This window comes from Perissodus microlepis, chromosome 13, assembly GCF_051167445.1.
Source record: "Perissodus microlepis isolate ML-2025 ecotype Zambia chromosome 13, ASM5116744v1, whole genome shotgun sequence".
Taxonomy (NCBI): Eukaryota; Metazoa; Chordata; class Actinopteri; order Cichliformes; family Cichlidae; genus Perissodus; species Perissodus microlepis.
Genome location: NC_140473.1, coordinates 7,862,265 through 7,876,512, shown reverse-complemented (window position 1 = coordinate 7,876,512; position 14,248 = coordinate 7,862,265). Strand labels below are relative to the sequence as shown.

The 14,248-nt window shown below is 42.6% G+C and overlaps 2 protein-coding genes across 7 annotated transcripts; one reads left to right on the top strand and one right to left on the bottom strand.

The window, feature by feature from the left end:
- Positions 1 to 365: 365 nt before the first annotated feature.
- Positions 366 to 8,079, top strand: sec23ip (SEC23 interacting protein). Of its 2 annotated transcripts, none has more exons than XM_084948705.1 (18): positions 366 to 561; positions 1,062 to 1,573; positions 1,653 to 1,866; positions 1,966 to 2,159; positions 2,274 to 2,363; positions 2,453 to 2,573; positions 2,822 to 2,911; positions 3,003 to 3,144; positions 3,414 to 3,622; positions 3,704 to 3,801; positions 3,948 to 4,118; positions 4,300 to 4,395; positions 4,476 to 4,652; positions 4,728 to 4,883; positions 4,998 to 5,100; positions 5,529 to 5,714; positions 5,796 to 5,961; positions 6,810 to 8,079. In XM_084948705.1, exons 1-18 carry the CDS (start codon positions 429 to 431, stop codon positions 6,889 to 6,891), a joined length of 2,940 nt encoding a protein of 979 aa, XP_084804831.1. In that variant the 5' UTR covers positions 366 to 428; the 3' UTR covers positions 6,892 to 8,079. The 2 variants fall into 2 exon arrangements, with proteins under 2 accessions (XP_084804831.1, XP_084804830.1); XM_084948704.1 differs by having other exon boundaries at positions 1,059 to 1,573.
- Positions 7,210 to 13,568, bottom strand: csgalnact2 (chondroitin sulfate N-acetylgalactosaminyltransferase 2). 5 transcript variants are annotated; one of them, XM_084948707.1, is made up of 9 exons: positions 13,443 to 13,568; positions 12,140 to 12,221; positions 11,136 to 11,984; positions 9,829 to 10,045; positions 9,570 to 9,671; positions 9,302 to 9,480; positions 9,122 to 9,216; positions 8,945 to 9,026; positions 7,210 to 8,869 (listed from the first exon to the last, which is right to left on the bottom strand). In XM_084948707.1, exons 3-9 carry the CDS (start codon positions 11,782 to 11,784, stop codon positions 8,577 to 8,579), a joined length of 1,617 nt encoding a protein of 538 aa, XP_084804833.1. In that variant the 5' UTR covers positions 11,785 to 11,984; positions 12,140 to 12,221; positions 13,443 to 13,568; the 3' UTR covers positions 7,210 to 8,576. The 5 variants fall into 5 exon arrangements, with proteins under 5 accessions (XP_084804833.1, XP_084804834.1, XP_084804832.1 ...); XM_084948708.1 differs by having other exon boundaries at positions 11,136 to 11,959; XM_084948706.1 differs by lacking the exon at positions 12,140 to 12,221.
- Positions 13,569 to 14,248: the final 680 nt, after the last annotated feature.

Below are 14,248 nucleotides of genomic sequence, written 5' to 3'. Positions count from 1 at the left end.
TCATAACTCTTCTTCAGGATAGGCTGGGTGTTTTTCGTTTGACTTTAAATTCCTGCTCTAGTGAAGAAAAGTAAAGAAATAGTCTTTAATATAGAGCTACTTCTATTTTTTAAAGATACAGTTTATTGTTTTTTACTTAAAAGATTCAATATTACAGTGTAAGTAATCATCCTGGTCTATAGGTGGCAGTGGTGAGCGAGAGTGTTTGTTGTAGCTCCAACAAAAGAACTGTGGCGAAATTGCCTGCGTGATTTTAGTAGATCTGAATAGTATGTGCTACGCCGCTTGTAGTCGTGCAATATCCGGTTAATGCTTTATAGCTCAGCAAAATCTGCAAGCGCAGTGAAAAAAACAAAAACGCTCATTGGAGAACTGAGCGTGTCCTGTCTGCCTGCTCCGGTAGTGGCTACGTGTAATTCTCCGGGAAAATGGCAGATAGAAAAAATAATAATGCTCCAAACACCAGTGCAAATTTACTATTCAGCGCCGCTCCGGAGTTTAACTTCAATTTGCCTTTCATGCCAGTGAGTCAGGCCACTGGTCCGGCGGTGCTGTCAGGAGGTGAGACGAGATGCCGACTGAGGAAATGTCCAAACATTTGCGGGTTCGTTAGCAAGCTAAGCTAGTTAGCAGATTGGGTTCCCGTATCGCTATCGGGGCTTACTGAGTGTAAAAGTAACAGAAAGAGAAAGAAACCTTGTCCGAGTAGGGAAGCGTTTATCAGGCGTAAGGTTAGCCTAACTGACAGCGATGTGTTGTGGTCAGACTGGCAGCTGTGTGATGTTTTATTTTGCACGTATGTTTCAGGGTCACAGCCAAAACAGTGTTCTGAGTTAAATGGCAAGATAACGTCCTGTTACAGGGATTTAATGATGCGACATTCTGCTGAACAAGCGCCTGATAAACATGTTTCCTCTTTTTATACTTTAAGGACTAAACAGTAGAAAGCTACCGCTCTGAGCACATATTCTCTATCTCTGTGATTTAATGTGTGTCAGATGTTTTTGCATAGATACTAAAACATGTGTTACACTTTTATTCTCCATGTCGGTGTGCAGTAGATGACTCCACTGATGTTGGAGAAGAAGACAGCTTTGTAGGTCAGACATCTGGGAATGGACATGCCCCGTCTACATTCAGCTACTTCTCCAGTCCCATAACCAGTACTGACCCATTTGCATCAATAGGGCATTCTCCATGCCCCCCGCCAGTGCTGTCTGCAGCCCCGACCACAACGGGACACGTTTCTGTTCCCAGCAGTGTCAGCATGGTTCCACCACAACCCCCACCTGCCAGCTCACAAATGAACCCTTCTCCTTCGATGTTTGGTAGTGCAGTTTACCAGAGCCCCATGGGGCGTCACACTCCTCCCCCTACCACAATGACCCCACCGCCTCCCCAGATGCAGCCGCAGAGCCACAACCCGTACAGACACACCCCCACCAGCAGCAGAGCTAGTCCTTATATTCCAGCTCCGGAAATCCTGCCGTCAACACACACGCCACAGCAGAATCCCTACTTGGTCAGCTCGCCACCGCAAACGTTCCCCCCATCAGGACCCATGTATACAAAGGTGAGTGTCACACCGGTGTTGTTGATCAAAGGGTTTATTAACTTATTTGGGAAGTTAAATCACATCTTTCTCTCTTCAGCCTCCTCCCACACAGATTCAGGGCCCTCCACCTCCACTTCCAGCCACCACAGCTGGAGCCGTCGTTCCTGCTGTTCCCATGATGCCGTACAACTACAACGTCTATGAGCCAGTTCAGCCTCACTGGTTCTACTGCAAGCAGGTGGAGTCAAAAAGCGTCTGGCTTCCTTTCAGTATCTTTGACTCCCTTCAGCTTGAGGAGACGTACAACTCTGGTACGACAAGACGTGCAAATTTGTCTTTGGAGTCCTGAGAATCTCATCTTGACCTGAACTGCACAGTGAAGTTTTGTTTTTTTTTCTTCATTCTTTCAGTTCAACCAGATCCAGAAAGTGTGATCGTACGCACAGACGGAGGGAGGTATGATGTGCAGCTTTATGACCGCATGCGGACTGCAGTGTACTGGGAGGAGGAGCCTACAGAGGTCCGACGCTGCACCTGGTTCTACAAAGGAGATACAGATAGTCGCTTTATTCCTTACTCTGAGGAGTTCAGCGATAAGCTCGAGGTTTGTCTCAAAAATACTGTTTTTTATACCCTCTGCATTGTTCTTTATTGATTTAGTTTAGGCTGCACTGTTGTAAAAGGAAATTATAATATTGTATTATTGCATCATCTCTAGGGTGAATATAAGAAAGCTGTGTCTACCAACCAGTGGCACCGCAGGCTGGAGTTCCCATCAGGGGAAACTATTGTGATGCACAATCCAAAGGTAAACCCCTGTTTGATTAATGTGCTGTAGCGGTCTGATGATGTAATTAGCTTTATAGTTCACGAGCATTGATCTGTTTGCCTTTGTAGGTCATAGTGCAGTTTCAGCCCTCCTGCGTACCAGATGAGTGGGGCACAACTCAGGACGGGCAGACCAGACCCAGAGTGGTGAAGAGAGGGATCGATGATGACCACGATGAAGTGCCTGATGGTAGACAAGTTCCGCTGTGCTCAAAATAATTTGCTCTAAGTGTAAACACAGTTTGTATCATCCACTAAGTGTAATTTTAGGAAATGGAAAGTATGATAAGGTATTCCAGAGGCATTAGAAGGATCATAATCAGTTTTTTAGGACTTTTTGATAGCTGGTTGGGTGCTAGGTGAAGTATAACGCAGCCTCATTCTGACTGTAGTTCACATTTTATGCACATATTTAAGTTTAGAGACATCTCTTTCCAGGTGAGCTCTCAACGGTGGATCATCTTGTGTTCATGGTTCATGGAATTGGCCCCGTGTGTGACTTGAGATTTCGGAGCATGATTGAATGTGGTGAGTAATGAAGTAATGAGCAGTCACACTGCAGTCGTGTAACAATGTGTACGAAGGAAACGTTAAAAATGCTGTTTTGTCGTGCTTTCAGTGGACGATTTCCGTAATGTGTCGCTGAAGCTGCTGCAGAGCCATTTTAAGAAATCGCTGGATGAACACGCTATCAGCAGAGTGGAGTTTCTGCCCGTGCAGTGGCACACGGCTCTACATGGAGATGCTACAGGGGTGGACAGGTGAGGGGCACAAGGGTTTAACACCAAAGAGGCCTGACACACATGTGGTGTTATTATAAATAGCTCCTGACTGGATGGAAACACTGGACTTACTCTCTTATTTTAAATTGACATTGTTTGTCACCTGTAAGTCCTTCATCATTACTCAGAGAGGGGTAAACAGAACATTTATTGGACACTGTCATTATATGCTGGAGACAATTGGTGCCTCGGTTCACCAGACATCCTTGCAGGACCTTAACAGACTTATTTCTTGTTCATCTTTGCAGGAGGATAAAGAAGATCACTTTGCCCAGCACCGGGCGTTTACGTCACTTTACCAACGAGACCTTGTTAGATGTGCTTTTCTACAACAGTCCCACTTACTGCCAGACCATCATGGACACTGTTGCTCAGGAGATTAACCGACTCTATGCCCTGTTCATGGAGAGGAACCCGGACTTCAGAGGAGCAGTGTCAGTGGCAGGACACAGCTTAGGTAATAAACATGTTTAATCAGCTTCTAACCTTTCTGTTTTTTCCACCATCACTTAATTTTTCTGCATGTTTCTCCTTGCAGGTTCTTTGATTCTCTTTGACCTGCTTTCAAATCAGAAGAATGCCTCACCTGGAGGGGCCATGCCAACCATGCCCGCTGCTAACGGAGAAGTCAGACAGGTCACGCCCTGACTAATTTAAATAAATTACAATATACTGTAAAAATAAAACAAACACCGTGCTCTTTTCCGTTTATTTGTAAATGAGTTGAATATTTTCAGAATAAAGGTTCGGTGTGTAATTGTAAATTTTGCTTCTCATATCAGGTGACGGCCCCTGTTGCACAGGAAAATAGTGCCGTCACCCCTCCAGCTGTGGAGGAGCAGCCCAAAGAAGACGGGGAGGAGTTTGAGGATCTTGCTGCTATGCTGGAACATCTGGGCCTGTCTGAATACAAGAGTACCTTTGATGAGGAGAAGATTGACATTGAATCTTTTGTAAGAACACGGTCCACCTTTTATTTTACAGACTGCTGGGAGTTGAGATATGTTTTTTATGTTTTAGAAGTATAAGAAATCTAGTTATAAATGTAAACTGTATAAGGTCATTTGAGAACATCGGGGGTTTTATGCAATATAATGTAATTCATCTTAATCTGACCCTTTTATATTCTCTTAGCTTATGTGCACAATTGAGGACCTGAAGGAGATGGGTATCCCACTTGGTCCCAGAAAAAAAATTGCCAAATTTGTGAAAGAAAGAGTGAATAAGCAGGTAAGTTTGTCTGCTGAGTATCTGCGAGGCTTGCAAAAATTGTGATTATGGACCCGCCCCTCATGGTTTCATGTTCACAGGCTGCACGCCAGGCAGCTCAGGAGAACAAAAAAGAGGTCAAAGAAGTCACTCAGACTGCAGCACCTCCACCAGCAGCTGAAGTTCCCTCTGATCCGACTGTGAAGAAGCTTCCAGTGGGCAGCACCGTCTCCTCTGTCCATGTGGACTACAATTACTTTGAAGTGGGAACGGGGCAGGTAAACACATCTGTCTTTCAGCAACAATGAGCTGCTATTCTGAAGCAGAGCTGACATTTAATAAACTTTTTGCAGGTGTCTGTCATCTACCACACTCTGGACTTTGAGCCTGTGAATTTCTTTGCCGTGGGTTCTCCAATCGGCATGTTCCTGACTGTACGAGGACTTGAGAAGATCGAAGAGACGTACCAGCTGCCCACATGCAAGGGATTCTTCAATATTTATCATCCAGTATGTGTTTGTGTATTTATAGCTATTTGTAACATGTTTTATTGTTTCTGGGTCAGATTTGTATGGTATTCTGGTGTGCACAGGCATTTCATTCACTAGACTAATGTCTTTTAGCTGGACCCAGTGGCTTACAGGATTGAGCCCATGATAATGCCAGACCTGGACTTGAAGCCTGTTTTGATCCCACATCACAAAGGACGGAAGAGGCTTCATCTTGGTATGGACCCAAACACTCAGAGCAGAGCTGTCATTGTTGTAGTCACATATGAGATTAAGTTTCAAGCAAAAGGAACAAAAAAAATAATAATCAGGTTTTAACTGTGAATGCTGACAGTTACAGATACAGAGTTAGTTACTGAGCCTAAGCTAAACTGTTCAGTATTTTTGGCCTCTCTGCCGCTTAAGGGTGGAGCGCCCCAATATCTGCAGTTACACAGCACAAAGACTCTATTCTTGCACTTCAATTGCTATGAAGCAACGTAGTGGCAAATAAAACTGATTCGTTTTTTCCTTGGCTGTGCAGAAAAACATTAAGGTGACAGCAAAATAAAGTTTCTCGTGGTGGTTGCTTTTTTTTCTTTTTAGTGTATGTAGGTTACATTGGTTGTGTGGAAATGGGCTTAGGTGTGATTCTGTGTGTTTCAGAGCTAAAGGAGTCTCTCTCCAGGATGGGCTCTGACCTGAAGCAGGGTTTCATCAGCTCCCTGAGGACTGCCTGGCAGACCCTCAACGACTTTGCTCGTGCTCACACCTCGAATGCCCAACTTCAGGCCCAGCTGGCCATCGTGGCCAATCAGATCGAAGAGGAGGAGAAGCAGCAAGTGCACGAGGGTTAGTGCGGCTCACTTGTGAGTCTTTGTTTGACTATTTTCTGTACTGTTAGATCAACCGTTTTGATCTGGTTTGTCACAGAGCATAAGATTCCAGACAACCCTGAGCTTCAAAAAGAAGACGACGAGTCTCAGGTGAAGATCGGGATGTTAAACGGAGGGAATCGCATTGACTACGTCCTGCAGGAGAAGCCGATTGAGAGTTTCAACGAGTATTTGTTTGCCCTCCAGAGTCACCTCTGCTACTGGTACAAGCAATCTCATATTAAAGACCTGTTTGTAGTTGCAATTTGAATGGAAACTTGAGTATTAAGCAGCTGAATGACACAGACTGAAAACTAAGTCCATGTTTTTTGGTATCAATTAATAATTTAAATATTTACTATGTGCAAAAATAACAGGTTTGGTGGTTTCAGCTTCTCAAATATGTGATTCTTAATAATTTACCAAGTCCTCATATTATTTTGGTTTCATGAAAAAAAAAAAAGACTTTTCTGCAGTATAGATTTTTTATTTTTTTTTAATTCATTGCTGATTTTTAGGCCCTTTCCTCACAGTACATTCTTACCTCATTTCCATCAGTACCTGTTTAGCTCAACTTGATTCAACTTAGTTTTGATAGTTTTTCATTAGGTGGTAGTACCTGGTACTGGGTGGGTATTACCTTCTTTAGTACGTGCTCGGCCGGCGTTCCAAGTGATCACAGTTAATCCGAAAATGTGAAATCAGACTGCATGCCACCAATAGGCCAGACGATGGTGTCACTCGATGAGTCATGAGAGTGACTCCTTCACAAAAATCCAAACCACCATTTTTGAAACCTGGCAACAAGAAAAATGGCCGCAGAAAAAAACCCCACTGTGGTCCCAGAGTCTGACAAAAAGCTTTAATGACCCACGTGGAGGTGGTACTCAATTGTAATGGAAAACGACCGCAACAGAATCGAGTTGAGTCGAGTAGGTACTAGTGGAAAAGAGGCATCTGAAACATCACAGTATAAAAACTGCACATATAAATGATGGTGAGTGACGTCTGAAGTCCTTTAAGCTGCTTCAGTGACTGAAACCTGTGTATTAACACTTGTGTTGTTTTGTAGGCAATCTGAAGACACGGCTCTGCTCATTCTCAAAGAGATCTACAAGACCATGGGGATCCATCCAGAACAGATGGCTCATTAATACACAGAGTACACCTGTCTGCTTTGGTCCCATTTAGTTTCATGTTTTACTTCTTCACTGGGATTTTGATTATTTTTCCTTTTTTTTTTTTTATTGATGTAGTTTATTATATACAGATGAATAATACAATTGTATTACGCCATTTGTCTTAAATTAAGAAACATACAAATGAGCTCGTTGATTCAAAGAAACTTGACAAGTTTGATATTACATTTTTATAGTATAAATTATAGAAATGGGGGGAGGGGTCAAGTTTCCCAAGAACATGTATCAGCAGATCGAATACTAACAGCAGAAAGGAAGGAGCAGAAGCGAATGCAGCCTTCTGTAAGTTTTATTTCATGGCAAGACTCAAAATAAATCATCACCTTGCTCAAGTGTTTCGTTTGGATTGTGCTGCTGATGTTTTCTCCTGCAGGGTAAGGAGAGACTCGAAGACTATCTACAGAAAGCTGGAATATTTGCAAAAACATTAATAATAAAATAATTACAGTACCAGATGAGACCTGCTTCCTCTGTGAGGGAGAAAAAGCACTTCTTGCCTGCACTATGTAATCTTTAGACAGCTGTCCTCATTAAAATTACCCCTCTAACCTATGAACTGTTCAGCTGTAACATTATGTGGAATAAAAACCAGCAGCTGTGAATACGGCTCATAGTACTGTCTGCATGTAGGCACATATTTAACTCACATGTATGAAACAATGGAATATTAGAAAAATATTTACAAGCATGACTGTAACATTCAATCCCAGTCAAGAAGTGGGAATCGTAGTGCTGGGAACGACGCTCGTTGTTATCTATACAATAATACTGGTCCACATACACCTGATATTGTAGCGTTGCATGCAGTAAGCAGATCTTTGCTCAAGTCCTTGAACCATTTGATCAACATGCTTTTCAGGTGAACTCTTTACTTGGAAACAATCAGCAATAAATGAATGATAACAGCGACTCACTGTCACAAAACACAAGTTCCCTTTTTTTTTAAAAAAACCATACGGCCTCTCTCACAGAACTTCTAATAGAAACAGAATATTATGGCTCCATATACTACTGCCAAAATACTGAGTGAAAGATTATAAAGTGTTTGAGGATCAGCTGAAACTTTTGGCTTCTTTTGTTCACTATGAGAAAGTGCAACATCTTTACAGTTGTCAATAAATTATGCAACTTGTTATCCTTTAATGTGTCTTTAGTTTGATTTAAAAAGCCTGTCCAAAACACGCAACAGCTGCCAGAAATCATCTGAATGAGCTGAAATCTTTCTGAAGTCATATTTGGCTGTAAAAGGTGCTAAAGAGGCTGGCTGCAGGTCAGGTGCTGTGTTTGAAGCAGGCAGGATGGCTTAATGAGAAGTTGTCGAGTTCAAAGTTAGAAAGCGCATGCCTATTGATTTGATTTCATGTAACATATTGTCAACCTAAATCCACCAGATACGTACCTGTTGTTCTTCCCTCAGCAAGTTAAGTATTGCTAATTATGCGTCAGCTCTTCAGTAACACTTGTTGCCACGTTGTGAACTTTCACATTGACTAATGTTCATTTTTGTACATTCATTTGTCTACAGCTGTGCGGTGAAATGCAGAAGGATCCGTGTAAACATGTCTTCGCTGTAGTGCCTTAATGATATCAGCACCATGCAGTCTTAATGTAGAAATGATGCTGGGTACGGAGAGGCTCGCTCAGTCCTCTGTTTTGCTCTGTGTCTTGAAGGCCTGCTTGCGTAGGTGAGCCTCGATCTCCTCGCGGAAAACCAGCATCCCCAGGTGAGAGTGGGAGGCCTCGTTCATCGCTTTGGACTGGATGCACATGCGGTACTGCTCCGGCGTCAGCTCGTCTGCGCACTGCTTCTCGTGCCACAGGTGGAACAGACCCGACACAGGCGTGCGGATCACTATCATGTCACTCCGCAGATACTTCCTGTACAAGTGGACGTCTTCCACCCCCCAACCTTTGACTTCAAGATCAAAACCACCTGCGGGGATACGACCCATTTAAAACATGTTACGCACAACTGTCGCGTCTAATAAAACAAATGATTGGTGCTTACCGATATTTAGAAAGTCGGAGCGATACTGGCATGTCATTCCAAATCCAAAGTCTCTCCAGAATCCAGCATCCTTTTTATGAATCTATTTGAAAACAGATAGTCATCTCTGACACACAGGTCACCACCAAACCAGCTTTCTAACACGTTGGTCAGAATGGGAACCTTTACACTTCTTACCAGCTGGAGTTCAACAGGTGGAGCCAGCTCCAAATTTCCGTAGACAATGGCAGGATTGTACAAACTAAACACGACAGGATAGAAGACTTTCTTGTCTGTAAAACAGAACAAGCAAATTAACCTTTGGCTGAGAGCAAGAGCACTAAAAGACTATAATGAATGTGAGCCAATTAAACCTACTTGGAGCAGCGTGGAGACGACAGGTGTTAAGGAACTCGAGTGTAAAATGGATGTCCACATCACAAAAAAACATTAAGACGTCGCCTTTCTTCCATGCGTGAGCTCCGATATCCAAACCTCGACCTCGGGAAAACTCCTCGTCCACTGGGATGAGAGTGTAGTTGGAGAAGCTCTCCTCCCTGTAAAACAAAACGCCTGATTTTTAACAAATGCCTCATACGACATATTAACAAGCCTATTAAAAGGTCTTTCTGTTCAATAGACTCACCTCGACATTTTTTCCAGAGATGACATCACCTCCTGTAGACCTTCCTGCCCAAAATAAACCACCGTGAGATGTACCCTTCTGTCATGCTGTATGCACACCTCCCTAAAAACACATGCATTTTTCAAATGGATTACAAGGACACACAAGGCTGCAGTGCTTTCCACAACAATGGTGGAAACAAAAGCCAACACGTCTAATGAAGGCCAAGGGTGCTGGCTCATGTTTAGTGGAGAGGGATGGATTTAAGATTCATTCTCACCTGAAGTTTTGCAAGAACTGTGAGAAAGTTTCTACTCTGCCCGCTAGTGGCACAATGATGTTAATAATCATTCCTGATGTTTCCACAGATGTGCTCCTGACTTTCATTAAGGGCCCAAAAGGCCTGAAGAGTGTGACGTGGCGGAAACTGCTGGAATCCTCTTTGGCAAAGAAGAGCTCGTAAAGTGTCCCTTTGTCTCGCTCTGTCCGGTACAGCCCTGCCAAAAGAAGACAATATGAAAAACACTGAGACAGGCTGAGAAAACATACCAGTTATCCACTAAGTGGCACTAAATGCCAAATTCAAGGAGAATTTCTGTTTGGCACTACTGCTGTGCATGACTAACGCGCAAACACAGACACGTAGCATAAACTTTTGTCCCCATCCTTGCTATGCAAAGGCACACCACAATCTTAAGCTGACTGGCTCTGACCCCTGCAGTTTTGTCAAACCGTAACTATCTCATGTAATCTGCTAACCACAACTCTGACCAAGCAATATACACTAGCCAAGGAGCAGGAGTCATGGAGGGTCATTGCAGCTGAGAGTGCAGCTTATGAACTTTCAAATGTATTTTACGTTTGACGCATCACTTTTGAGGTCAAGTTTTTTCTGTCTGAACTTGAATCGGACCTTTGCCGATTGTGACATTTTGGCCCAATATCAATGTTTAAAGTAACAATTTGGCTGATTTTGTTTTGTTGTTTATTGTTTTCCTGGAATAAGGAGAAAATAAAGAAATATTCTAAAAGAAAATAAAAGATGTGCTTTAATTTTGACTCGTTTTTTCCAAAGGTAGCTGCAAGGTCAGGGACCATCCTCACTAACTTCTGATGCACACCCAGTCACTTTGTTCTATAAGCGAGCCTGAAATATAACAGAAAGCATCAAGTTCAGAAAAGAGCTTCAAAGGCTTTCAGAGGGTAAAGAGTTAAAGTCTTGCAGCTCACACAATTTGAACATTTAACCAGTGCAACATTTATATTCCTAAATACAGACTGTTCACAAAATCTCATAACTGTCATATGCCAACATGAATCAATAGGCAATATTGGCCAGTGTTCGTCAGATAGTGTATATCAGTGCAACCCAGTGCTCCTTTGTCTTAATAAAATGTACAAACCAAATCAGATTTGGAACAAAGGCTCAGTTTATTATTCTGGATCGTTAAAAATAGATTTTCCTGGTGATTTTTTTTTTTTTTCCAACGAGTCTCTTCACTGAGTGGAAACTGTTAATAAAAGGTTCATTTTGAACACTGGTTACAGTCATTGCCTCTTACTCTGTAATTTAACTGAGAGTCTCACCTTCAGTAAAGTGACCATCTGTGTAGGTTTGCCTCTGCATCGGCACATCATCCTCCACACCATCCTCCTCGTCAGGGTTGTTGATGATGTCTAGTGCGGCCTCAATGACCTCCACCAGCTCATCCCTGCGGTCCTTGCGGACTGGTTTCTCCTCTGGGTGCCGCGTTAGCCCCATTTCCAGCTGGTACACCTTGGAAGAAGTAAAACTCTCAAACGGCACCAAGGCATACTCGCTTGGAAGGCGAGCTCCAGTGTTGACCTCAGCCTTGTCGATCTGAGAATGCAAGTACTCCAGCAAATCTCCAGGCTCTTGGTCTTTATCGGCCAGACCCGGAACTCCTGGAAGCTCTTTTTTCTCTTGGAGAACTTTCAACTTCTCGCTCATTTCCTGTAATTCCTGCTTAAGCTGGGCAATTTGCCGCTTCAGACTGGCAGCACGGTTCAGGTGGCGCTCCTCCTGTTCCTGGAGCAGGGCCTGGTAGTATTCTTTGCCATAGGGCTCCCCTACAGGGCCTGGTAAGATCAGGCTGACGTCTGCTGGTGGAGTGCACTCCAGCAGGTATGCAAACAGCAGCAACACCAGCAGCAGAAAAAGACCCAGGAAGAGCCAGCGGACCCGACCCTGAAGTGGCAATCCCCGCCTGGGCATCACGTTCTCATAAAAGCTATAGCTGACAAGCCTGCATTCCCTTCGCCCCGGACTGCTCACATTACTTAAAACAGGTTTCTGTACATCATCTTAGAGACATGGGTGTGTAGGTCATTTTGGAATAAAGAGATCTTGTTCTTTGGCTCCAATGCATCAGTATTTCCACACATAGGTCCTGTGTAAATCCACAAAACGATCAGCTGTTAAAAACACAGAAATCCACAATCAGAAAAAAGCCACAATCCAGGATCCCAATACAGGGACTTTTAGATAAAAGCACCGATGACAAAACAGAAGATATTCATACAATGACATTTAATGTGCTACCTTTAAGCAACCTTTCAAATAAACCAACCTGCTATCTACAGTTTCCTTCAGTCAGTAAGTTTCTTTTGAACATTTATCCGACTTCTTCACTTCAAAGATTCCGTTTAAACCTGAGGAGGGAGGGACAGCAGGGATTAGCTACACCTGGACAGCTAACACACGCCAGCTAGCTCTCAGCCAAACAACAGCACACAAGGAAACTGGTGGGCGAGCTTCACAGCAAGCTAGCTACAGACTGACTTCCGGTGTAGCTCTTTCTCTTCAAAATAAATGCACGAGCTTTGTGCAAAGCGGCAAGACCAAACACTCCAGATTCTGAGAGGTACCTTCTTGGAATGAAAGTGGACAAAACAAGTCAAACACACACAGCGTTCAAGGCCGATTTGTGATTATCTTTTGAATTACAGGCTTGGTAAATGTCACACAAGGCTCACCAGTCAAGAATCCCTGGTAAAAAAAAAAAGGCAGCCTTCAGGAGTTTCCACGCCTAATATCGTAACAACCAGATACCATGTGCAGCAGGTTCTTGAAGGTCACACAGCTCCAAGCTTACACTTACAAAGTAACCCTGTTTTCAGGCTCTCACACCCAGATATAAATCAGTCTCTAGACAGCTATAATGAAATAGGGCTCTGAATCCATCCAGAACTGGAACTGAGCTTGTGCTGATGTTTTAAAAGCCGTAGCTGTCAAAATACTTCTTTGTACATTTATTTTTTTAACCTTAATGCCTTCTTCTAAAATGAGATCTTGAATGTTTAACACCAAACACAGAAATATAAAATATTAATGATTCTTATTAACATTCTAAAAGGCAAAACTCAACTATGATATTAGTTTTTTCAGATTGTAACTACTCACACAAAGAATGTCTAACGCAAAACTGTTCTGCTGATGATGTGTCACAAAAATGAGGAACCGACTTTAAAGAGTGCTTATTCAACAGTTTGGAGACTGCCTGAAAAACAACAGAACCAAGTCATGCTAATAATGGGAGACTTTCAAACTCTAATTAAGCTACTGGTATGGCGACAGAGAAAAGACAGAGAAAAGTTGGCTATATTTCCAGAAAAAAAACTCTTAGCCTAAAACCTTTAATTAGATTTTTTCCCTTTTGGCATATTTGCACATTTCAGCACCTTTAATTCTTTTGAACTTTGCGACATTACAGGCAGCACATCCCCTTATTTCGAAAAAATTCGAACCGGACATGACTACAGTTCTGCTGCTAGCTTAGCGGTGTTCCGCGCTTCACTTCGCTTTCGGGTTTTTATTCTTACCCGTTAGAAAGCCTCTCTGTTACCCATAGTACTCCCCAAACGTTCACTCACCTAATCCCGGCTTTGTCCATTCCTGCCCCTCATTACAGCTGTCGCATTTTGTGTTAAACTAGCAGCAGTAGGTAGGTAGGTTGTGTTACAGAATGCCACGGAGCAAAGAGAAAAGAGTGGGTTGTAACCTACTTCCGGTTAAAAACTAACCAATCGGAGCGTGTCTAACGAGTGTCGTCATCAAGCACGCCGAACCTCCAGGTTCATAATATTGTTTATCCTTATTAAAATAACGACGTTATTATTATATTGTAGCTCTAAACGCATGTATTGTTATTATTAGAACACATCAATGATTTTTTTTACTCTCATACACACTACCGCGTCTTCCAATAGCGTAACAACGTTAATCTGTTGTTTTAAAAAAGCTATATTTAACCTTCCCTCTAAGAGATTATTGTCTTTTCTTCCCGTTTCACTGTTCAGACCAAGAAAGCAAACCTCTTATCTAAGGTGATGAACTAGCTGACAGCTCTGGATTGAATTAGCACTGAAACATAATTTGTTTAATGTTCGAAAACAAGTGATATGATCTCAATGTGGTGCACAAAATAAGCCAGGAAATGTTCTCGTGGGATTCTGTTTATAGTCGTTATATTTTCATTTTCTTAATTATGAGAGAAGAAGACAGATGTTATCTGAAAGGCCAGAATCAGTGCGGAAAGTCTTAGTTTAAGAAACTATTTTAATAAACAAACCGTTTCCTTCTTTTTTCTGTTTTAATCATATGATATTTCTATACCGTGGGTCTAACCAGTCAGTATTATGTGTAGGTGTAAAAATGAAACCCTGATAAAGGAAGAGAA